The 25,597-nt window shown below is 37.1% G+C and overlaps 5 protein-coding genes and 1 long non-coding RNA gene across 8 annotated transcripts in view; 1 reads left to right on the forward strand and 5 right to left on the reverse strand.

Moving 5' to 3' along the window:
- LOC139814115 (neurotrimin) overlaps positions 1-25,597 on the forward strand; it is a 278,622-nt gene that overhangs the window by 130,273 nt on the left and 122,752 nt on the right. The gene's annotated exons all lie outside the window — the stretch shown is intronic.
- Positions 1-25,597, reverse strand: part of LOC139814116 (uncharacterized) — a 193,316-nt gene that overhangs the window by 61,641 nt on the left and 106,078 nt on the right. The gene's annotated exons all lie outside the window — the stretch shown is intronic.
- LOC139814617 (uncharacterized) lies at positions 6,235-11,353 on the reverse strand. Its single transcript, XM_071781024.1, has one exon. The coding sequence runs from the start codon at positions 11,086-11,088 to the stop codon at positions 9,889-9,891; it is 1,200 nt and encodes a 399-aa protein (XP_071637125.1). The 5' UTR covers positions 11,089-11,353; the 3' UTR covers positions 6,235-9,888.
- LOC139814364 (uncharacterized) lies at positions 12,261-13,661 on the reverse strand. The gene has a single exon (XM_071780573.1). The coding sequence runs from the start codon at positions 13,650-13,652 to the stop codon at positions 12,444-12,446; it is 1,209 nt and encodes a 402-aa protein (XP_071636674.1). The 5' UTR covers positions 13,653-13,661; the 3' UTR covers positions 12,261-12,443.
- LOC139814363 (uncharacterized) lies at positions 14,289-17,323 on the reverse strand. The gene has a single exon (XM_071780572.1). The coding sequence runs from the start codon at positions 16,483-16,485 to the stop codon at positions 15,286-15,288; it is 1,200 nt and encodes a 399-aa protein (XP_071636673.1). The 5' UTR covers positions 16,486-17,323; the 3' UTR covers positions 14,289-15,285.
- Positions 17,477-19,222, reverse strand: LOC139814362 (uncharacterized). The gene has a single exon (XM_071780570.1). It carries the CDS (start codon positions 19,115-19,117, stop codon positions 17,912-17,914), a length of 1,206 nt encoding a protein of 401 aa, XP_071636671.1. The 5' UTR covers positions 19,118-19,222; the 3' UTR covers positions 17,477-17,911.

The raw sequence follows: 25,597 nt of genomic DNA on the forward strand, positions 1-25,597 counted from the left end.
ACAGGAACAGATTTTCGATGAAATAGATAGTAAGAACGTTATAATTTTCCATTTTATAACAAAATGATTATACCGCGGTAACTTTTTCTTATATCGAATGGGGAATAAAAGACCGCGGCCGCGATCGGACGAGCGATAGTCGCGAATATGCATTTCCAGCATTCGCAAAAACTATCGATTCCGCTCGTGAGCAAGAGAGCACCGCCTTCGATATGAAACTCTATGTGCGGCACACTTGGACGAGACAGCATGCAAAATAGCGTGAGTGGAAAGAACACTTAAATTATGCGACCTGTCGGCAACAGTCTTTTAAGCATTCGCTATGATAAATATTAAATCCCTTTGAAAACAAGACAAAGTATTTTCCAGCATGGTTGCCATTGTGCCGGAGAGCACGCTTTATAGAAAATATTTCTATAAACGTGCACTAAAAAAAGAAAGAGAGCGCTCGGCCGCCGGCGCAGGATAGAATTAATGTCGAGATTGTTCGAAACTCCGCGATTTTACTCCACCAAGTATTTTCTGCGGGATGTAACACCGCGCCGTGATGAAAGATCCCATTAGAGAAATCAAATTTTCCGCCACGTTGCGACGTGACGTTTTCCAGAAAATTTCACTTGCATGATCCACATGAACTCCTTGACTCCACATCGAAATCCATTTTTCATATGAGAATTTAATCTAATCGCAATTATTTCTCATGATTTGTCGATGTTTAATGTTAATTATGTCGATGTACTCGATAAGCTGCAAATTAAGATTTAATTTGAGTAATCTCTCAAGACGACAACGTAAATCTTGTCGAATTCGTAATTGAATATTGAGGAAATAATTTTGTTAATATAGGATTCGCGGCATAAAGCGGCACCTTATATTGTTCCTACATCGTTTATCATTTGGATTACATTAATGCAGCGCATAGCCCCAGTGGAGGGTGAAAATCCGCGCTCGAATCGTTAGATAATGTCTGGGTATGTGCAATATTTGACTCGAGTATAAATAGTAATATTGATAATTGATCGAAGAAATCGTTATCTGTTTTTGTATCTGCGCGATCCTTTTTTATTTTATTTCAATCGCAATCGCGAGGTAATGAATATGTACATACGTCAATTAAATGAAAATTGACAACACATATCTATCTGTCAACAACAAATAAAACAAACAAATAAAAATTATTATGTGTGAGTGCTGTGTATAGTAATAAGTGATTATTTATATAATGCAATGTAATTATTGAATTGTGAAATTTATGTATGGCTAGAGATGGTAATAATTTTATACACAGCAGTAAATATTTATGATCGATATGTTAATTGGAAAGTTAGTTGACGTACGTGAACATTTTATTTTTGGCCTTTACTTGTGACTGGGACTAGGAATAAACAAATGTAGTACGAAGCCATAGTTTGCACTTGTTAGCGTTTCGGTGTCTGTCGAAAGGGATGTAATCGGATATATGGTAATCTGACCGCATGCAGGCTTCCTTTTTCTCTAACTTCTCGGTCTATTACACTTTTCGCTGAACGTCTTCACTTGTGTCTTAAATATCAAATGAATACGAGAGAGACGCGAATCTTGTAAACCACCTGAATTGATTTCCCATCATAATTGAAAAATGACCAAATATTTAACTAAGAGAGGAACTTATTGCTGAAGAAAAAGCAAAAAATTGTGTATACTTTCTAAAACATCCATAGCTCTTGCAAAAAAATTAATATTTAGAGAGTGTTGCTGATTTTAAATATCATATTACTTTCATATAATAAATCTGTTAGTGAATATTAAGATAATTTTTTTTATGGAAGAATTTATCAATCAATTCCGACAAATTATGATTGATATCTAATGAGCGGCGGTTTTATTTACATCTGGAATTATGTTACCAAACTTAACGATTTATATAGAAAAATTGATTGATCACGTTTTACTTCTCTTATACCGTTTTACTTCTCGCTATATTCTTGGCACGCTATCCAACACCTTGAATTCGTCTACTCCGTTCTTCGATTCTGATCACGGAAGAATTCTTCGCATCCTGGCCGTCTTTTGTCGTTCAAAGAAAATGCGCGAAAGACGCGGCCCGATATCCGATTGCCCGAGCGCGAATTCTTGCTCACCCTGTTTTTCCTTCTTACGGCGGGCGAATGACCCTGTCATCGCTTGGTATTCTCTATTTTTTTTCTTACATCTGATTGGTCCGCTTGAACGATATATGTCGCAAAGCCGTAGCTTAAGAAAATTAGACATTTCGCAATTACTTCATGTGTTTTATATACGCGCTGCGCGAGACACTACCGTGTCTCTTGATTATTATTATCACTTATTTTCTATATGTTAAAATCATTTTGAATCGAAAAATGTTCAATCGTGCTAATGAGAAATTGCATTTATTCTTACAACGAATATTTTCTGTCTGTAGATTATTTCTAAAACAGTGATCTGTTATTATTTTACGTATTTACGGCGATAAAACCAGGCGTAATGTTGTCAACGTGTATTTGCATGGAAACAGCATATTTACGATGCCGGCGGATGCGAAATCGGACAAAACTGTATCCCGATACATAGTCTTAGAGACACAATTACACGTGTGACGATCAACACGGCCGCTGTAACAGCGCGATTACGAGGGAATATGGTACGTGCTGAGCCAAGATAGCAGACGCTCGTGAATCTATCGACAGGTCAGGCACGATGAATATCGGCATCCAATAATGGACCGGCGCCGCTGTTTGCCCCAAAGTGACACAAGAAAGAAACCGAGTTTGTGTACGGAGTGTAATCCACTCGAAGCACTTGATCGAACGGACACTCCAGGCTGATAATGAGAAAATTGCCATTAATCAAACAAACTGAAAGAGCGTCCTTTATTTTCCTCCTTTGTAAAATATGCGGACGATATTAACGAGCTGTCCCCCGTATTATAATTCTTCCCGCGATATTGAGCGCGATTTTTCAAGTAGCATTTCGTTCGGGTCTCGATCGTACACGTGTTATCACGTAAAGTTTGCAATTTTGTGGACGATGTCAGCACGCAAGCTGTGCTTTGCCGAGAGTCACGCGTAATTAACGTATAATTCACGATGCAGTTTTCCAATTTTGCTCGCGAGAAAGTTGCACGGGACGGGCGGTGCAACTCGCGTGAAAATGACGCTCGGAGTCCGTACAATTTGCATCGTAATTTAGCGGCTGTGGCGGTACATTCATCATTTGGCCGGCTAAATCATTTGGTTATCGAAGTAGCAATGGCTCGTATTTGGAGCGGTTAATGCGCGTATGCAGGATATGCGTATGTCTCTAAACTCTTAATTGTCGCGTCAATCCCTGTGCAGAGCATTGCAATATTCTTTGAGAAAAACAAGGGCTAATAAGAAAATAATTGTTAAATAGTACAATTATTCGTAAATTATTAAATATTTTTACTTATATCATTATACTTATGTACATTATGTAATTGATTGTATCAAATATAAAAAGTTATTACTTGATGTAGTGAGAAGTATACATACAATTTTTATGAGACACAATTAGAATTTCGTAATACAAAAAATATATATTAAGCAATTTATAAATAATTACTTTGTCTTTATCTCAACTTTTGTCGGCAAGTGAATTTAAGCCAAAGAAAAATTAAAGGAATATTCGATCTTATTAACGGCATGAATTATCTTTATTATATCACCTAGAATAAAAATTCCTTAAGTTACTTAATGATACTCGAGCACCGTTCGTTCCAGTTCATGATGATAAAGTGCGGCGTATCTACAACTTCATTATTGTCGGGGTAGGATGCGTATTCTTAAGCAATACTTTAGGCGAGAATATAGAGTACGAAGCCGCGCATGCATCGATAAATCGGGTCGGGAAAACTATCGAGAGAATTTAATGAGCCGTGCCGGCTTTACTACCCCGCTCGGCTTTATTACCACTCCGTAATTTAACGTGCATCGATTTCTTGTCGTTGCAAGGAACTATAAGTACGATAATTCATTAAACTTGGCCGCTTCTTGGTAACAAAAGCGTGTCCGAATTCGTTATCGTCTTTCTTTCATTTGTCTCTATTTGATACAAACATTACGGAGTCAATCGTATATTCCGTAGTTTCTTATTTCTTCTGAGATTTGCAATCATCTTGATAATTGCTATATTAATTATTAAATTTGGAAAATCACTAACACTGTCTTCGTATAAATAATGCAGTTTTCATCGAGCTCATATACATGTATTATGCTCATGTGTTATAAAAAAGCATCACGCAAGATTTAAAAGTTATTAATACTAGAACTACCGGAGATTAATCTATATGTATATTTAATTATACTAAAGAAATCTTAGAAAAGAAAAGAGAAAAAGAGAAAACAAGTTAATAAAATTAATCATCTATGTAATTTCAATAAAAGTCAGAGAAAATTTCAGAAATTAAGATATGTTTCAAAAATGAGTGATAAATTATTTAAAAATGTCAAACAGGTCGATCACACACACACACACACACACACACACACACACACACACACACACACACACATTTTGACTCCCTCGATAATTCTAGTGTTAAACGTAGAGTAACGTAGTTATCTATTTACGAGAAGTGGTTTGAGGATTATAGATTATATTATAATCAACGTGAAATTTGATTTCAATTAATTGTTGCATTTATGTATTCAGCGAAATACTTTTTTTTATTACTTTCATGCGCCGGTATATAACTCAAATGTATTTTGTACATATTATATATTTGCATTTTGGTTTTTTAATTCAAATTGTATAAATCATATTATTTTTTTGTGATTCTTACATCTTATATCAATATTATTCGCTTTATAAACATTGTATACATATCGCGATACACAAATTCGTGAAACGATACTTACAATGTTATTTCAGCCGACGGAACGCTTCAATTAAGTCCCTTATTATCGCGGGGAAAATCTGGAGCGGAACTTGACGTACCAGCTTATGAGGGTTCTCAGTGAGCTTAACGTTGGCTGTATGATGAAGTGGGTAACCGGGAAACTTTCCGACTACATATGCGAGGCCCACATCCCTGCGATGTCCGAGTACAGCCGCATCGCGGCCGGCTCGCGAGACCTCGGAATAAATTGACCGACGTCGCCAATGGTGGTTGTTTATTTTCGAAATTAAATTGAATTGGCCCATAACTTGCCGGTCTATTAGCCCTGGGGACCAGGCTAGTTTGCTCGTAAATCTCCGGAGTATCGGACCGGTGGCACATACGCATATAGACTACTGCGCCGCACGTGTGTTTGCGCGTGTGTTCGCCGACGGCAGGGTGTCGCGAGGGGAGTGTGGGTATTCGATTCGTCCCCGACAATGCGTCCGGAAGCTCCCAGGAAATACATGGGCGTGGTGCCGAGATAAATGTACTCTCGCATTTGCATACTTCTCGCCCTCACGGTTCCCATCTCCTCCCGGCGCGGCGCGGCAGCGTTCGGTCCTCCGCTCAAGATTCTATCCGCACTTGTCTGCCTTCTCCCCCCTTCTCTCCTTCTCCCTCCTTCCCATCGTCCCTCGATCCCTTAGCCTTACTATATTCCTATCTTCCCTCCGTCTCCCCGTTCTTTCCGTTGGCTCATGTATCTTGTCGATCATATAATCGGGAATCCGAATATCGGGCAGACGTATACGCGACCGGAAGTGAGAACGACGACAACATCCGCGGACAAATGCGATGTCCAGAGTGCCAGTCGTCACTTTTACGACGTTTCACGAAGGAGATCATTTATCGAGGCGAAACGGCCTAGTTTGCTTCGGAAAAACGTTTTCTCGCGAAATCTTGATCTTTCGGGAGTGTCGATCGTATATTCGAAGAATAGACGTTAACGAAAATCGATCGTACGAGGGTGAAAGATGCGAGCGCGAGGATTTCTTCGAACGATGATATCGATCATTGTACGAGAAAATTATAGCGAAATGTTTTGAATGATTGAAATAGTTGGGGACGAACGATCGAAGCAATTGTTAGGCAGCGGGAAGTCCTTCGCTCGCGAGACAAATACGAGAACCGAAGATAAACCGACACAGTATTCCCGCGGGATACTCCTTTCGGAATGCGGGTGCACGGGTGCGGCGGGATGGATTTATTCATCCTGCTCGACTACTCGCTTGATTATCGGAACGAATCGAATAATTTCTGTCGTCCCCGCGCAGATGTATTTGTCGGGAATATCCGTATTTCGAATAATTTAGCGAAATAAATGTACGTATCTATTTATTTATTTGTCCATTTATTCAAGTAACATTTGAATATAGGGATGATATGATTCGAAACATCACATATTTAATGATTCCAAAGTGAATAGTAATAATAATAAACAAATTATAACAACATGTCTGGAACACTCTAATTTATATCTTTATAGCGAATCAAAACAGAATTTTCTTTCTCGTAGCACGTCTGTATTTGCGATGTACGAAACAAATTTATTTATTAAATTTCCTTATTTATTTCTTATTTGTCTCCGGTTGCCAAGATAGGTCAGTATTGTCAAAACATGCGATCTCTCTTGAAACTTACTGTTTTGTATCAATAGGGAGCGGTAATATCGGTCTGTATAAATATTTTGACTTGGTTAGATATCGAGATCGATGTTTCGGGGATAAAATCGTTCGGGTGAAAATTCTTCTCTGAATAAGGACACACATACATACATATTATTGATACTGAATAAAGACGTTTGTCTTTTTGATACAAATATAGATTCTATATTCGGTCGAAAAGACAGATCGTGTATGATAATTAATCTATCACATATAAAACATACAAAAAATTAACAAATATTTTGTTTTTTTCTCTCTAATGATCTAAAAATAATTAGAACTATGATATAAATAATTAGAACTTATTTTTCTTCTTCCAGATGAAAAATTAATTTGCTTGAAATATGTTTTGCACATTAGATGAATGAAAAACAACTTTAATAATAAAACTTTAATTAAATATGTTGAAGAATACGAGGATATTAAAAATTTGCGATTTGTGTTATTATTTTACGATATTTTGCCAATTATCTAATTGTTATTAACTAGTTGATGAGAATAGGAAATATTAACTTCTGATTTGTTTCAAGAAAATAGCAGAGAAGAATAGACGAACGATTGTTTACGAGAATCACTTTCTTTGGAATCGTTACAGAGTGACAACGTTCTCATCCTCCAGCTCCAATCGATAAAAGACTATCGAGGAACTTGGTGGTGGGCACAATGCTCTACTCGAACTTGGGACTGCAGTTCAATTAAAGTGTTCCCGTTTCATTCTTTTCCAGCTTGCTCCTGTTACCCCTTACCTCCTGTTACGATTTTCTCTAACCCTTTCACTATTTTTCCTTGTGTTTTTTCCTCCGCTCATCTTCTTTCTCTCTCTTTCTATGTCTTCCATCACGGGATAGGTACCCCGCGTCTGTTTTTCTCAATATCGCATCTGTTCGGCGAGTTCGACGATTGTTAAACTCGCTTCGCGACCCTCGAAAAGTTTCGTGCTAGGTTCGATGTATACGGTGTCGCATTCTTTGGCCTTAGCGATCAAACTTATTCCAGGCGACGCTTCGAGAACTATGCGGAAGACGACAAGAGAGCGCTAACGTTGGCGATTGGTGGCTTCTCGAACTGTTCGAACGGCGTTGTTCACTCAAAGCAACTGACGAAGCATTTTCTATCGTTAGAATGTTTAATCGGTTGTGTGGTCGAAAGGCAATGAGCTCTGAATGCTCTCAGTCAGATAATAAAACTTTTTCAACTTGAATCAGTGAAAGTGGTACTTACATGTATAAAATCATTTTATAGTATCAAATATCTTTTAAACTATATGTAGAAAATCAAAATAGCATTTTTTTAAATTTTCCAAAAATTTTTCCAATTTTATAACAAAAATTCCAACAAGTACATTATCATTACGCAAATTCTATTTCGTTACCAATAAAGGAATTTGCAACAGTTATTCATCTCAACGTAACACACAAGAGATTTTGACTTATAAAGATAATAAATCTACACTACTAAATCTATTTTTACTCATGGAAAATTATACTATATGGAACAATTGTTTATGACGCAAACACAAAGATAGAATATTGCTGCATCACATGTTTTGTGATAGGAGAACACAAATTCTAGATTAAAATTAAATCGTTATTGTACATTAGCATTTACATTAGCGTACACATATCATACAAACCGTTTATTGAAATAGTAGTTCACCTTAAATCCAGTTCAGAAACCTTAAAATTTTTAATGAAACAAGGGTAATTATATAAATTGATGCGGATAATGATATATATTTAAATATTTTCATGAACATTTTTAATCATTCCTAAAATAACATGTATTTATAATTTTTGTTAGTGTTATATTAGCTCCTTTGAAATATATTTGTGAAACACTAAGATTTTCAATCATGACTTAAACATAAAGTATTGTGAAACGTGCGTAATCACATTTTATATATACATGCATATATCATATCACATTTTATCTAATCTAATCTACAACTCTGTTTTTCAGAGTAAGACTATTACGCAACTATATCTGCAACACATTATGCATTTTGTAAAAGTACAACGATAAATGTAATACTATCTATAAAATGGATTCTTTACCTTTTATTCTTGTAACATAAAATAATATTCCCTTTAATCGAAATACATGGTATAATTACGGATCTATGTAAAAATATAAAATGTGACTTGTAGTACTCTTTGCTGCTCTCTGAATCGCTAGTTTAATACTTTTTACACTAATACAGAAGAAAATTTGACTGTGCATGAACCTCGGGCATAAGTTAGCTTCGTGATAAACGCTGCCGCTAGCTTGGAAAAATATATGGAAATGACAAAGTTATTCTGAGCGTACGGGTGCTTCTTTATTTGAAAGGCAGATCCGGACTTGCACGGACGAAAGAATAATTTCACCAATGTGCAAGCGGGGCACATTGCCGCAATACCGCGCCTGTTTTGAGTATCGCGCATACATATAATCGGGATTCAGTTTTAACTCGCTCCTTACCCACGTTGTTTCATTTCCGCGATATGCGTTAAATCTGCTAATCGTATTCAGTTGTTTTACCGAACGGTTTATTTTAAACAGTAAATTTAATAAAAAAGTTACATCCGAATATACAGGAATATATTACAAAAGATATGTGCATGTGCAAATATATATAGGGAATTTAACGTTGAATTATTTTTCTTTTCCGTTCTGAAAACACAGGATTGGTTCGTAAGATTAAATAATGCTTTTCTTTTATGATTACGTTATTACTTAACTAAATTGTTTAACTAAAGTTTGAACAAACGATTGGAAGCAAGTATACTAAGATAATGTAATATATGCATAACGCAAGAACTATAACGATCAGTGGCAATGTTATTTCGCGACATCGTGACATTTCTATTGATATAATTTGAAATCATGACTCAGCATTTTGCATGAATTTTTATGCGATGTACTTACTGATTAGTGAAAATAATATAAAGAAATATAATTCTCTTTTCTTATATGATATTTTTTATATTTTTATTTAATATATATAATAGAGAATAGATATATACAATATAGATAAAATTTTTAGCGTACAGTTTTATAAGCAGAAATGTTTATCTATTCGTGTGAAAAAGTAATCTGTCGGTTTAAAGACAATTCGTGCGAAATACTTGTGATTCTAAATTACGCCGCTATAGAACTGGGATAATCTCACGAAATAATATTAACAATCCATCTGTCCATGATCGCCATAGCTCTTTTATACTTACATACATTGTATGTTCCTAACTCGTGATAACTTAAAGATATATTTTACTCGACATATATTTCACAGTTACTAATCGATATATAGGTCTAAATTTTATATATTATAGTTATTTCGCATGACTACAAAATATGTTTCAAGCAGCCAAGATCTCTCAAAATCAGTAAAGTATCAGCTAGTATCTTGCATAATTCGTCATCGTACTTTAATTGCTTCATACCTTCCCACATGCCTAAACGGTCATTTAGTTGTTTCATTACATCTGGTATATGATATCCTAATAATACCGGTAGATAAAAATTCGCGATAACAAAACCAAAAAGACCACCTCTTCTGTAATCATCCAGCAAAGCTTCGTATGAATATTTCTCCATGTCCCAAATGCCAGCTTCTAACAAATATTCTTTCAATGCATCGTGATAGGCTCGCATTATTTCGAAGAACTTGTCCTTTATTATTTCATTCGGGCAGCACAGGCAAAGATACGTGGAAAGATCGACAACGGGAGTCGAGTATCTAATAAGCGCGAAGTCGATTAGCATCGCGCGATATTGTCCATCGTCTTTCGTCTTGAAGAGCATATTGTCCAATGTTAAATCGCCGTGACATAACGTGGACAAGGGTTCCAGCGGTTCTACTGTCTTCATCATCACTTCGTCAAATGCGTTCAAGAGTAAGGCTTCCATTTTATCGCAGAACACTGCATCGTGGCCGTGATTGCGAAGATATTCTACCGTTCGCGTCGAATTAGCATTGCAGAGGAGTTTGTAGTCGTTTTCCATCGTCTTAAAATACCGAACTTCTTGAAGTCGCGTCACGATATCGAAGAACTTATCCCGCTGTAGCTTCTTCATGACATATCCTTTGCCGTGGAATCGTCCGATCTCGCGCATCGCCGCCAATGTGTAGTCTAAAGGAGCATTGTATTTATACGAACAAGAATGATATCCTCGTTTGTTGACGTTCTCCAGGGCAATCACTGAATCGTTTGGCGGCCGTTCGTCGACGTAGAAGCATCTCGGGAAGTTCTCATCCGGTCGAGCATACATTTGATAAAACAAAATCTCGTTGTGAAATTGTTCATTGATATAACCCGCCACAGCAACATTGAGCAAGGGTTTCTTCAATATCATAGGAAATTCCTCGTTCTGTTCCTTTGTTTTGTTTTCAAACTGTAGGAGTACATAATATATGGTAGACATATACTTGTTGATCGATTCAGATACCTTGTACCGAACTTTATCGACATCCAATCCAAGATTTTCAATAATCTTCGACATCACATCTTCGATCCATTTTTTTAAATCTTCGTCGTGTGACATTTTATTCGCCTTACAAGCGCGACCCGTTGTGTTCGAATACAAATACTATACTGATGCACACTGTACAGTGATTTTTATCAGACTGAATGTGATCTGTGCTTGAGTGGCACGCTCGTCACGTGTAGGACTCGCCGGCCGAGCGGAGAGGTAAGGGGAAAGAAGTAGGCGTAGCTCTCAAAAATCGTCTCGAAAGTGCAACTAATTCCGACCACTGAATATGACAAACTGACTTTGTCTTGCAAGAGTATAAGAGTAAGAACTGCAACTGTGAAATTAAGTGAAGAGTGGGAGACTGATATTAATTCATCGTGATATCGCAGAACTAGTCGAGCCATATGTGTCAACATGATGCGCAAATACGCAACAAAAAAAAATTATGCAAAAATAAAATATTATTACTTCATGATCGTGTCTCAGAGAAAAATTAAAATAATATAATAAATATTCTTCAAAATACTGTATGCGGTGAAAAGAAGTCATGTAGAAGCCTTGCCTTGTTAGTAGTTATAACATGATTGACAAAATTATTATACCAATCGATTGAATAAAATTATAATATTTTTATTTTTTGATTGGGTGAAATTAATTACATTAATATCTGTCTGAGGTATTAATGTTTACTTGTAGTTTAGGCATACACGTTACGCAATTGAACATGAGTGTGAAAAAATGATGTATCTTATCGCATATTATCAGCATTATATTGCATTATCGCATATTGTAAAGAGCGAGGCGATAAATATACACAATTAGAAATACTATCACTATACAATAAATTAAATTCTTTTAGATTCATAAAATATTATCTTGTATGAAATAAATATTTTTATATTTATTTTAAGATAAATTTTCTGTATTAAATTTTTATTTTATTGCAATTCTTGCGAGTCTTCTAAAAAAAATATCTTAATCTCTTCTAAACTCTTCTAAAAGATATCGTACTCTCCTTTTAAATAAAATAAAATAAATTAAAAAAAAATGTATATAGGTATATAAAAATTAAAGATAAAAGGATAAATAAAAGAAGCAAAATTAATAAATGATAAAAACAATAAAAAAATCAAACAAAGAATAGTTTTAAAATATTTTTGAGATAGCAAACAATTTATTACAAAAACACATTTATAATTCAAAGATATATACTTATTACATCAATTTGCAATTTGTATGTATTTATCATATTTATTTACAATCTATAGTTTCTATACAGAAGTTTTTGTATTTATTATTTTCTATTATGTATTTTTTATGACATCTAGTTACCGATTTAAATTTATTTATAATCTATACCTTATAATTATGAATTGATAATAATCTGGCATTATATATTATGTGCATGGAAAAAAATTGTCCCATTATGAAACATATTTTAAACAACCAAGATCTCTCAAATGTAGCAGCATATCAGCTAATATCTTGGACATTTCATCTCCACCAAGTTGTTTGTTACGTAGTGCTCCTTCAAAGAATTCATCGTTGTTTCCGATTGTATCGTCGTTGTTTATATCGTAGTATCCCATTAATACTGGTAAAAAATGAGATGCGATAATGAAACCGAAGAGTCCACCTCTTTTGTAATCGTCCAGCAAAGCGTCGTACGAATATTTCTCGACGTCCGAAATACTAGCTTCCAGCAGATACTCTTTTAATGCGTCGTGATAGACTCGCATTATCTCGAAAAACTTGTCCTTTCTCATGTCATTCGAGCAGCACAGACAAAAATACGTGGAAAGATCAACGACAGGAGTCGAGTATCTAAAATACGCAAAGTCGATCAGCATCGCTCGGTATTGCCCATCGTTCTCCGTCTTAAAGAGAGTATTGCTCAATGTAAAGTCGCCGTGACACAGCGTGGACAGTGGCTCCCGCGGCTCCACCGCCTTTATCATCACATTGTCAAACGCTTTCGAGAGTAAGGCTTCCGTTTTATCGCAGAAGGTTACATCGTGACCATGATTGCGAAGATATTCTACCGCTCGCGTTGCAATTATATCGACGTAATTCTTGTACTCATCACACGTCGAGTTGAATCTAGTTTCTTGACATTGTTTCACAATATCAAAGAACTTCTCGCGCTGTAGCTCCTTCATAACATACCCTTTGCCATGGAATCTTCCCATCTCACGAAACGCCGCCAATGTGTATTCCAGAGGAGCATCGTACTTATATGGACAAGAATAATATCCTCGTCCATTGACGTTCTCCAGAGCGATCACCGAATCGATGGGCGGTCGTTCATCGGTGTAGAAGCATTTCGCAAAATTCTCACCAGGCTGGGCGTACATCTGGTAAAACAGGATCTCGTTGTGGAATTGAAAGTCGCTGCGGGTCAACCGTCTAAAGTATTCTATCCGTGAGGGTCTCTTTATTACTAGAGAAAGTTCTTCACTCTGACCCTTTGTCCTATTCTTAAATTTCACGCATATATAATGAACAGTAGACATAATATTGTCGGCTTGTTCGGATAACTCATACCGAACTTCGTCGACGTTCTGTCCAAGATCTTCAATAATCTTCGATATTACTTCTTTGTTCGATTTCTCAAAGTCTTCAGTGTGAGACATTTTGTTAGCTTAGCAGAGCAACGTGTAAATTTACACTCGAGTTTAAGAATGTGCCAATGCAAGCTGCTGACACTGACTAGTTTGACTCGGATTCGTTATCTTGATTGTACCGCGACTCGCACATTGCTGTCACTCTGAGATATAATAGTCGTCAGAGAGATCATGAGTGGGGCTTAGCCTTGTACAGAATGTAAGTATGACGTCAAAAGTGGGAGGTACCTATTAACTTAACGATACTGTGGCAGCACGTATCAACGTGATGAAATAGTCAATAGTGCATATAAGTGATAATTTAGAAGATAAATAACCACAATTGGTCGATTAAAATTACTGTATAATATATAGAGAATGATATATAATATTTAAAAATGTGATATGTTACGAAATACCTAACTTTAAAAACAATGTTAAAAAATAATATTAGAAATAATGCTAAAAATACGAAATTAAACGATGCGAAATATAAACTTTTGGTACTTCGATTTTGCAATATTTTCGCTAAATTCAGCAAAATTGCTGATTACGTTATCGTAGTATTATCGTTATATGCTCAGCGATTAATTTCTGGAATACATTTTACAGTAAATCGCGTTAAAAATATGAGATAATACATTAAAAATATAACACGTGTAATAAAATGCACAATCAGATTATTATCTTAACTTCAAAACTTTATTTCTGATATTACAACGTATCTGATATCTGATATCACAACAGTAGATATAGTTGATGTATTATTCTCTAACAGCTTATCTCTATTCTGTTTTTAAGTAAGTCTAGGAAATGATAAAATACTTTAAAATTAATAGACAAATGTCTTTTTACGCGCTTCACTCTGGAGGATTAAACGGTTCATCTCTGTCTCTCTTCTTTGGTGTTCGAATAGGTGCAAAAAAAAAAACGAGGTCACGAAAGATACTTTCGCGAACAATACGCGGCCACTCGAAGAAAGCTGAAAGAAAGTAGATGAAATACGGAATCGTGCGAAGAGTAACGAATGACTGTGGAAACTGAATGACTCAATGTAAAGGAACGAGATCTTTTGTTGGTTCGTAACATGAGATTAACGAAGAACGTAATGGAAGCGTGACAAATTTAGCGAATCTTTGACGCCTCATAAAATATTTGTAATGTTAACAATATGTAAAGAGCTATTGTTATCCAAAATTTTTGAAAAATCGATTCTCTTGTTTTATCATATTTATGTGGCTGAATTCTCTAATACATATATATCTACATATATCTATATTTTGTTTCTTGAAGAGAAGTTACAAAAATTACATTACTTATGAACAATGTTTTTACATTCTTTTAAGTAAGTTCTATCGCTCTTATCTTTTTAAGGTTGGATAAATTACTTCACAAGAAGATTGTTACAATGATTACAAATGAATTAGCTATGTTAGTATTTCGTATCTATATAACCTATATATGAATTAAATCTATATGAACTTGTTTATCAATAACAGTTTATATTCATTTATTTAAGATTTATACGCAGAATGTCTTTGTCTTTTACGTTGAACGTTCCTGATACCTAACTAAGCACTCGTACTTTTTTTTACCTCATAGTTCATAATTATTGATTGATTATAATCTATGCATATACGCAACTCGGAATATTACATTGCTTTCAAAAATATTTTAAACAACCAAGATCCTTCAGATGCAATAACATGTCAGCTAGTATCTTGGATATTTCGTCTCCGCCGAACTGTTTCGTCAATTTCGCTCTCTCCACAAACTCCATGCATACTACTTGTTGAGGATCTCTATCGCAGTATCCCTTTAACACCGCTAAAAAGAAAGATGCGATGATGAAACCGAAGAGACCACCTCTTTTGTAATCGTCTACCAAAGCGTCGTATGAGTATTTATCGATGTCCGAAATGCCAGCTTCCAGCAGATATTCTTTCAACGCATCGTGATAGACTCGCATTATCTCGAAGAATTTGTCTTTTCTAATTTCATTCGAGCAGCACAGACAAAGATACGTGGAAAGATCAACGACCGGAGTCGAATATCTAAGAAGCGCGAAGTCGATCAGCATCGCTCGGTATTGTCCATTGTTCTCCGTCTTGAAGAGAGTATTGCTCAATGTAAAGTCGCCGTGACACAACGTGGACAGTGGCTCTCGCGGCTCCACCGCCTTCATCATCACATTGTCAAACGCTTTCGAGAGTAAGGCTTCCGTTTTATCGCAGAAAGTTACATCGTGACCATGATTGCGAAGATATTCTACCGCTCGCGTTGCAATTGTATCGATATAATTCTTGTCATCATCATATGTCGGGTGCCACCTAATTTCTTGACATTGTTTCACAATATCGAAGAACTTCTCGCGCTGTAGCTCCTTCATAACATATCCTTTACCATGGAATCTTCCCATCTCACGAAACGCCGCTAATGTATATTCCAGAGGAGCATCGCACTTATACGGACAAGAATAATATCCTTGTTTATTGACGTTCTCCAGAGCGATCACCGAATCAATGGGCGGTCGTTCATTGGCGTAGAAGCATTTCGCAAAATTCTCACCAGGCTGAGTGTACATCTGGTAAAACAGGATCTCGTTGTGGAATTGATAATCGATGCGACACATCAATCTGACGCTTTCCAACTGCGTAGGTCTCTTCAGTATTATAGAAAGTTCCTCACTCTCACCATTCTTATTCTTGAATTTCATGTTTATATGATATTGCATAGACATAAAATAATAATCGGTGCTTTCGCATAATTCGTATCGAGCTTCATCGACGTTTGATCCGAGATTTTCAATAATTGATGACATTACTTCTTTTATCCATTCTTGAAAATCTTTAACATGCGACATTTTATTCACTTTGTGACGTGAGAACTGTTTCGTTCAACTTTTAACGTGAGAGCAATGTTCGAACCGGTTATTTCGAGAGTCACTCGAATGATACTGTGTAGCTTTGACACGTATACATCTTTTGGCTACTTATATCTTGGGTACGTAAGGAGGGTCTGAACAATATAAAGAGTGGGAGGTATAACTTACTTTTCTTTCGTGTGTGTGTGTGTGTGTGTATATATATATATATATATATATATATATATATATATATATGAAATTGTTATATTTTTTTAAGTCATTATTTCTCCGAAAGTACTGGTGTAAAACATAATTATTTCTAATTTTATGAATGTAATTATGTTTAATATTATAGATATAATATGATTATATTTGATGTTATAAATATAACGTAAAAGAAGACGCGCGCATGCATTTATAAAATATAAATAGTATAAATAGTATTATAAAACAAAAAAAAATAGTAATATAAAAAAGCAAAAAAATATTGATTACAAAATAAATTATATATATATATATTATATATATAAATACTTATGTATATAGAATAAATTAAAATCTTGTTTTGCTCTGATTATCCATTAGAACTTTTGAAATTTTTAATAAGAAGAAGTATATATGTAGATTGTAGTCAAACTCATTTTTTAAATCGTTTTCTTACAACTCCGAATGTCAGTTTGGGAATTTTCTTATCGCGAAGATAAGCGATGGATTTGGAATGACAGAAATCATAACTGGAATCATTCATTGTAAATATATACATAGTTCGAAAAATGTGATAAAATGTTAAAATATTCCTTCAGTTACAGCATTTATTTTGACTTATAAGGCAATATGTAAGAAATATAAGAATGTATTAAAATAGATAAACAAATAAATAATGGAATTAGAAACGATTAAATAATAAAATAAATAAAATACATAATTATTTAAAGGGAAAATAGCGAAAGAAACAAAAAAATATTTTTAAGATGTAAATAAAAAAGTATTTAGTTATATTTACGACACAGAGAAACTTCTTTTTATTTATTTACATTGCGTATGCCTGAAGCATAGTTGTGTATTTGGAATTTTTTTTAAACTTATATAATTATTCACTCTATATAATTACTATAATTCATGAATATTGGTATATGAATTAATACAGTATTACAGTGACATTAATACAGTAATATACGGTATTAGGTATACACGCACCGGCAGAAATGTGTCTTTTGGCTGCTCGATATATGTGTATAGATACACGCTACACAAACCAAGTATCATACGTGTGACTTGGCGCGTGGACTCATCCGCCAAGAGACACCATTCTTGCCGATGCGTGCATGCGTGTGACAACACACGTACATACACCTAAACGCCGCGCGCCGCACGCCGTGAGACACCATTTATGTCGGTGCGTGTACACATAAATATCTCGTGATTATAAAAAGTGTTTTAAACAACCAAGGTCTCTCAGATGTAACAACATGTCAGCTAGTATCTTGGATATTTCGTCTCCACCATCCTGCTTGAGCAACTTTAAAGCGTCCATTGTACCCCAGTCATCATATTGTCTATCTCTGCCGTACCCCATTAAATGTGGTAAGAAAAAGGATGCGATAATGAAACCGAAGAGACCACCTCTTCTGTAATCGTCCGTCAAAGCTTCGTAAGAATATTTCTCCACGTCCCAAACGCCAGCTTCCAATAAGTATTCTTTCAATGCATCGTGATAGGCTCGCATTATTTCGGAGAACTTGTTCTCTTTCACTTCAGTCGAGCAGCACAAGCAAAGATACGTGGAAAGATCAACGACCGGAGTCGAATATCCAAGAAGCGCGAAGTCGATCAGCATTGCACGTTGTTGTCCATCATCTTCCGTCTTGAAGAGAATGTTATTCGGTGTAAAATCGCCGTGACACAGTGTGGACAAGGGTTCTAACGGTTCAACTGTCTTTATCATCACTTCGTCAAACGCGTTCGAGAGTAAAGCTTCCATCTTGTCGCAGAAAATTGTGTCGTGGTCGTGGCTGCGAAGATATTCCACTGCTCGCGTTGCCTGAGAGTTGATAAGAAGCTTAAACTCATTCGTTGAACTCATTGTCTTGTCAAATCTACAATCTTGAAGCTGCCCCACGATATCGAAGAAGTTTTCCTTTTGTAGTTCCTTCATGACGTATCCTTTGCCGTGGAATCGTCCGATCTCGCGCATTGCCGCCAATGTGTACTCCAAAGGAACGTTGTATTTATGTGGACAAGGACAGTATCCTCGTTTATTGACGTTCTCCAGAGCGATTACCGAGTCGGCAGGTGGCTTCTCGTCAACGTAGAAACATCTCGGAAAGTTCTCATCCGGTTGGGCATACATCCGGTAAAATAAAATTTCGTTGTGAAATTGAAAATCGCTGTTGTTCATCTGTCTCCAGACTTCTGCTTGTATCGGCCTCTTTAGTATTATAGAATGTTCTTCATTCTGACCCGTCAGTCTATTTTTAAACTTCACGCACGCGTAGTACATAGTGGACATAATAACTTCAGTGGGTTCGGTTATCTCATATCGAGCTTGATCGATGTTTGATCCAAAACTCTCGATGATCTTTGACATTACCTTTTCGATCCATTTCTGGAACTCTTTATCGTGAGACATTTTTATTCGTGCGATGTACAATTCGTTAGGTATGATTTTCCGTTGAGTATGTCCGTTTAGTGCGAGCGACGCTTCCTGAGTCGACCGCAGCTCAAGTAACACTGATTTTAACGGCCTTCGTTGAAATGAAAAGCGCTATCTCATCTTGTTACGCAAGATCAATTCAACTGTAGTAGATAAATACATTATTAAGCAATGTCGTAGGTAAAATTAAATTTATATATTGCATGCGTGTGTTTACATAATTCATATATATAATAAAATAATTAGAATAAATTTAAAAAAAATAACAATGTATATGACATAGACAATTTATTTATTTTATTTTATTGCTGGTATTTTTGGGTACCATTTTATGCAGTTATATATTAGGAACTACTTAAGTAAAACAAATTTTGAATGCGTAAAAGATTATTTTTTTTACGTCAATTTTCTTTTTAACAGATTATCGTGTCCGAAAATTTTTATATCATACTGTGTTGGGTAATGGATAACATATAGTAGACCTACTTTTCATCGTACGGTACTGGAGCATCTCGACGAGAGAGTCACTTGAGAATTACGTAATCAAAGAATTACGTCAGCAAAGTCCGTTTATCTTGAACGATGTAGCGGATGTAGCCTATACACAAAGGCATGTCTATATAACAGTGTAATGTATACCTACATTGTATGCGTGAATAACCGTAGATTGTAAGTTTTTACTTTACACAGCATAATTATACATTTCGCTAAATATTATTATACGCTAAATATTATAAAATTTCATAGCTAAATCACCAAAAATGTTGCACGAAAATTTTTTTACGAAGTTTTCGTAGAAAAGAGAGATAAGGAATTAGGAAAATATAGTTTACATAATTCCTTGGCGATTTATCTAATAAAGTCAAAATGGACTTTATTAGATAAATCAGTGGGGAAACAACTCTTTGCGTAACATAACGTAACGTGTTTTAATTGCTATTTTAAAAAGCATTTAACTCGGATCGTCAAAAAACGGAAAAGATTTTTAACCTGCGCACTAACGGAACGAATTGAGTTCTACGCCTGGGAAAGTTGACGTTTTTCTGGTCCGGTAAAGTGCGTCCCAAGGGCGTGGATGGTAGTGTGCTGTTGTCGAATACAGAAATAGCATTTGCATTCTCTACTTAGAAGTAATCGCAGTTGACGTTTTTAAGTAACTGCTTGAATGAAAATTATAAATATCTGAAGCTTATATTATCGTTCCCCTCCTCATAAACGTCAACTATAACGAGATCAGTGATAAGTTAAATTCAAATACTTGTTATTTTCAACTGTTTAAATATATACTAAATATATTGGTATTTCAAAAAACAAGGCAAAAATACAGGGACGATCGTACAATGACGATGTAGGACTTTTGAATCTACATACAATTTTGTGAAGCGTATCAAAATTTTGTCTCAATAATACATTTTTAGTTGGAAATTTATTTCATAGCGCGATAAAAGCACATTAATGTCTCATATCCTGAAAACGTTCCTCGTTGTGAAAGTACAAGGTCCATTCTCTCTGAACTAGTAACCAGGCTCATCCTGCCTCTTCTCGTCCCCTCTGCTCTTCCCCGAGTGAGTTAGGCAGGTTTTCGGTCGGATGACGGAAAAACGTCTCCCGCGATTTTTCCAGGTAAAGGGATTTTGCATAATCACTAGTGATGTTGTGTGTGTATTTAAGTGGCTTGCTCGGTAAACGGCGAGAAGAGGCAACTCGAGCCATGGCGCTATCTAAATAGTGTATTGCGCGATAGTTTTAACGAGAAAGAACTTCGAGTGCTAGTGAAAACTTTCAGCGTTACGCGACGTGTTGCTAAATTTTAATATCAGCGTGCATTATCTATTTTCGTCAAGGATTTCCGTCCGTATATTTCGGGTATTATAATTATCTTATCTGTGCGCGATTGTATATCGATGGAGCAATATTTGTTTTAAACGATGATTCATCCCACGATATTTCTTGGCTGCGTGATATTCAGAAGAGCCCATCGTCTCTTCTCTCGGCGGAATACATAATTACGGGGAGATGGTTGAGAAGCGAGAAAGAAGGAGAGAGAACGCTGCTCGACGCGATATTGCCGCGTTCTTTTCCCTAGGCGCACAATTCCCTGTCGAAAATTCCGCAAAACATAACAATGACTGGCGTTAAGGAGAGGACTGCCGGCTACGCGGGACGAATCGAGTCAGATTAAATTTCCATTGCAAATTTCATTCAACGGACTGCTTCGTTCCTTACTCGCTCTTTCCTAGTCTCTCTCTTTGTCTTTCTCGTTCTTTCTTCAGGTGCTCTCTCACTGCCGACGGTATGACAACGACTCAACATAGCGTTGTCCCCCCCACAAGATGAACGAGGCGACTGGTATTTACGCGAGGAACGATGAAGCGTTTGCGGGATAAGGGTCGAGTCGCTGGTGTACATCTAAGTGTCGTTATCTGTTTTCTTTGTCAAAGATTATCACCCTGCACGTGGCTGTCACGATCCACCCACAAAGTAGATAACTGTCCCGAAGCTGTCCATAACCGAGACATTAACAACCATAAACGAGATACGCTACGGTAGATGCGAGGTTAAGTACGATTGTAGCTTCGAATGCAGCTTTTCTAAAGCTCTATAAACATCGCACGTCGTAGGTATCTAATGCTGTGTCGAGCTTCTTGGGTGTTCTTGCTGAGTTAACTCGTGGCGGCTACAAACGATAACGAAAGCTTCTTGCACCTAATACGCGACTAAGTGCTCGTTAGACTAATGAGCCCTTAAAAATACGCGCTTTCTTGCGCTATCCCAAGGAGTCGAGCTATTGAATGAAGACTTAATGATGCGTTCACAGGTGGTCTTTGTTTCATTGGACGCGGTCTGTCGCCACCGTCATCATCGTTCTCGCCTTCAATAACAGTAAAAATTATTTCAAAGTCATCAGTCGCATCGTGCAGAAGATAAGAGAGTAGATAATAAAATACAATAAATGTAATAAGTAGATAAATTTTTATTTTCGTCCGTCGCTTACTTAATACGACGGAACGTGGCTATTATTATTTCTTACACTGACATTTTTTTCCCGTTACGTATCACGCAAACTGCTTAGAGATGCTTCGTCACATTCGTAGCGACAATTAACGTTCCCACAAGATAACAGCGGATTTTACAACATATGTTGCAATTCCCCCACGTCATAAGTATTTTTCGTTACGCTCATCGGAAATTCATCTCGCTGACTCGTATAGAAGGGACATCGAACAGAACTGGTGAATTTCGCGCGTTCCTGTTCCGTGCGAAACAAATGGCAGCCAATCGGCGTTCGCGCGCATCTCGAAAGTGAAAATTAATCCGATCGGCCGTGCGGGAAATCAATTCTATAATAAATCTCCCTCGGGCGGATCGTAAATAATATCCGCGCCGTGCACCGCGAGATAGCGCGTTGGCGCAACGGCGCGACAAAGAAATATGACACCCCACGGTCAAGCTTATTTATCGGCGAGACTCGTCCTGAACGGCACGGGTCCAACCGAGAACTCCAGCTAGGACATTTTACACACCCGCTGCATCCATCGAAAATCCTTGCCTGCTGCGCACGAGAGTTCGCACTCCGACGCATGGGGCAATCATAAACCTTCCGAGTTGATTCTCTTGTGACACACTTTGAACGGTTTTGGCTGAACTCTATGTATTCCCTATCGATCACCCTATTTTATCAGGAAAAGAGAGAAAATGATGTAGTGTTGTGTAGTATATGTTTTATAGAGATGCTCTCAAGTCTTTATAATATATCTAAAATTATAATTACTGAGTCTATCGAACAGTATTTAAATATAGGTACTCGAATCGAAGGAAACCTTTTTTCACTCATAATTATTTAGATTTTTTAGAAATTTTTTTGTAATACGAAATAAAATAAAAAGTATTCTTGCTAACGAAATTAATACTTAAACATATGCAACAATACGTTATATAAACTTATTGTTATTTCACAAGCATTGGAAATCTGTTCTTTTACAGCGCGTTACATTAGTTATTTCGACCAGTGAAATTATTATGAATTATTAACATAATTGATTTTAACATAATAAAAGCGGTCGGTTGCAATAATACATACGTATCAGACTTTAGTGCAATATCTCGTTGTGTGTTATTTATTACATCATTCTATTTCTCTCCGTAATTTCCGCAACGTTTGGTTTAAAGTAACGACCATTCCCGGCGACATTTATTTCCCATTAAGATGTATCTACCTACGAACAGTGCGCGAACAATATAAAATCGTTTGTTAGCGGTACGGGAGCTGGCATGTAATACATTAGCTATCGAGCTTATATCCCGCTCTATCGCGGCAAATCTTACTCCTTCTGCAATTATTCCGCGCTCCTGCGGCGAATCCTTGGCAGAGACCACATGCACGTGTCGGACGTGCTACGTGCGATTTCTTGCGATCAATTGGCAAAGCGGAACTTTAACACGGTCCGTAATCTCGGACTCTGCCAATAATGGGTAAACTTTGTCGGTGCGCGCCTACGTAACTCGGACGAGTCGCAGCCATCGGAATTACATCGCGGCAGGGACCGCTAATACCGGGGCCAATTTACTTGGAGGGAGGAGGAAAATTTAGGATAGATGCGAGCCTTCGTGCAAGCCTTCCTGCCGTCTCTATATACCAGTATCTCTATATCGAGCAAAGTTTCTTACTCGCAAGCCGCGTTCGAAGTTATTTCCATATTTCGCTCATTTGGAAATTAGCGTAATTTGACAATACTGTTCATATAGACCAATAAGCTTTCAAAGCGAAGAATCAGTCACAGTACGAAACTGGTGGAATATTGCGCGCGATTTATAATAGAAATTTGTAACAGCAGTAATAATGTTAATAATTAAATTCGTGCACTTGCGAATCGTTGGAATGTCTTGGCGCGAATTCTGCGGCGAGACTCGCAAGGTACACTATGTGCTTGAAGCAAAAACCGAAAGGATGGGGGATGTATGCGCCGGTCTATCTACCAAGTGTTTAAGCAAAAGTTGTGAATCTGAATTTTAAAATAGGAGAGAGACGGCGTTCGGCGTTGTCTACTCGCGACCTCGCCCGGGCAAGGGTAGGTTTCGCAGTAGATTGAAAGATAACTCTACGGCTTTCTATCTCTCCTCTTCTCTTGCCTAGCCTTTACTGGCGGTACATCTCGTCCCCGATGTCGCGTCTCTTGCTCTATCCAGCGTTGTGTCTTTTTATCCTGTCCGATTTTCCATCGCCGCAGATATTTTACGAGGTGGCTTCGACTTCGCGGACCGTAAAATCTCGAAATTTAGGAGAGGATCTAGCTGCAAGGACGCGACCCACTGCACCGGGCCTCGCGTGTCTACATACGTCCTTCGCGAAATATCACGAAAGGCAAAAGCATAGGCATATAGGTACCGTTGCCGCGCGCCTCTTGTTGATTCGAGGTCACGAAGGAGCGTGATCATCCTGGTAGTATCGAATTGAAACGAAGCGCGTCTCGACCCCAATTCTGGCATGTAACTCGAAATGCGCCGGGGAATCGCTGATGCGCGCATTCCGCGGCTCATCAGCCATAACTCGATATTATCCGGAGCCACGGGATTTAATGGACCATCGAGTGAGATAAACGCGCTGCAAATATCGCGATTAAACCTGCAATTGCTATCTGACGGCACGTTACCGTGCCGTCGTTGAGCGCGAAGAGAAAACGCGCGGATTCACGCTTATTCTCGCGAGTTGATGCGATAAATTCTCATTTTTGTCGATGATGCGATACAGATGGAAACCGCGGCGTAGACTATAGGAACAAAGGCGAGAAACAGGAGTGAACTACAGCGCGATTCCAACTGATTCCAAACATCCCGCGTCGGATTATTATATTTCCTCGCTCCTAGTTCTCTTCCCGATCTTTTTTATCATTTGGCCCCACTTTGTGTATTATCCTGTTAATTCTATGTACCGAAAGATTTATTTTCGTGGATAAAAATACATTAAGTTATTCAATTCAATTTTAGTTGGAAACACGCTTCAGATTATATAAGAAAATTAGGTGTGGTACCCTTATTAAATGATAGGGTATATCGCATCTTTTTAAATTGAGTTTACATCTCTTCCAAATTAAGTTAAAAGCAAAATGTTGGTCACGGGCGTATGAACGGACGAAGGAAAGGAAATTGAGGAAATGGGGCAGATTGCGAGGTCTTGGAAAGGTGGTCAATGGCGTTGACTCATAATTAAATTAGCTTGAGCCCATTGTACGAGCATCGCCAGCTCTTGTAACCCGTTCGTTCCAAACTTGGCCAATTCTAGCGGCCTTTCGTGAGCGCTCGAATTTCTTGTCGCCAAATAAAACAGACCCGTCGAAATTGCTCGTAGCCTTTCGCTAAATTTAATAAAGAAACTTGTCGAGACTCTCTGCGAACAAAGTTTTGTCCGTTATATGAGTCGCAATCACGATGGAGCGTATTTGTTTCATATACGTGCAT

Source organism: Temnothorax longispinosus, chromosome 6 (assembly GCF_030848805.1).
Source record: "Temnothorax longispinosus isolate EJ_2023e chromosome 6, Tlon_JGU_v1, whole genome shotgun sequence".
In the NCBI taxonomy this organism is placed as follows: Eukaryota; Metazoa; Arthropoda; class Insecta; order Hymenoptera; family Formicidae; genus Temnothorax; species Temnothorax longispinosus.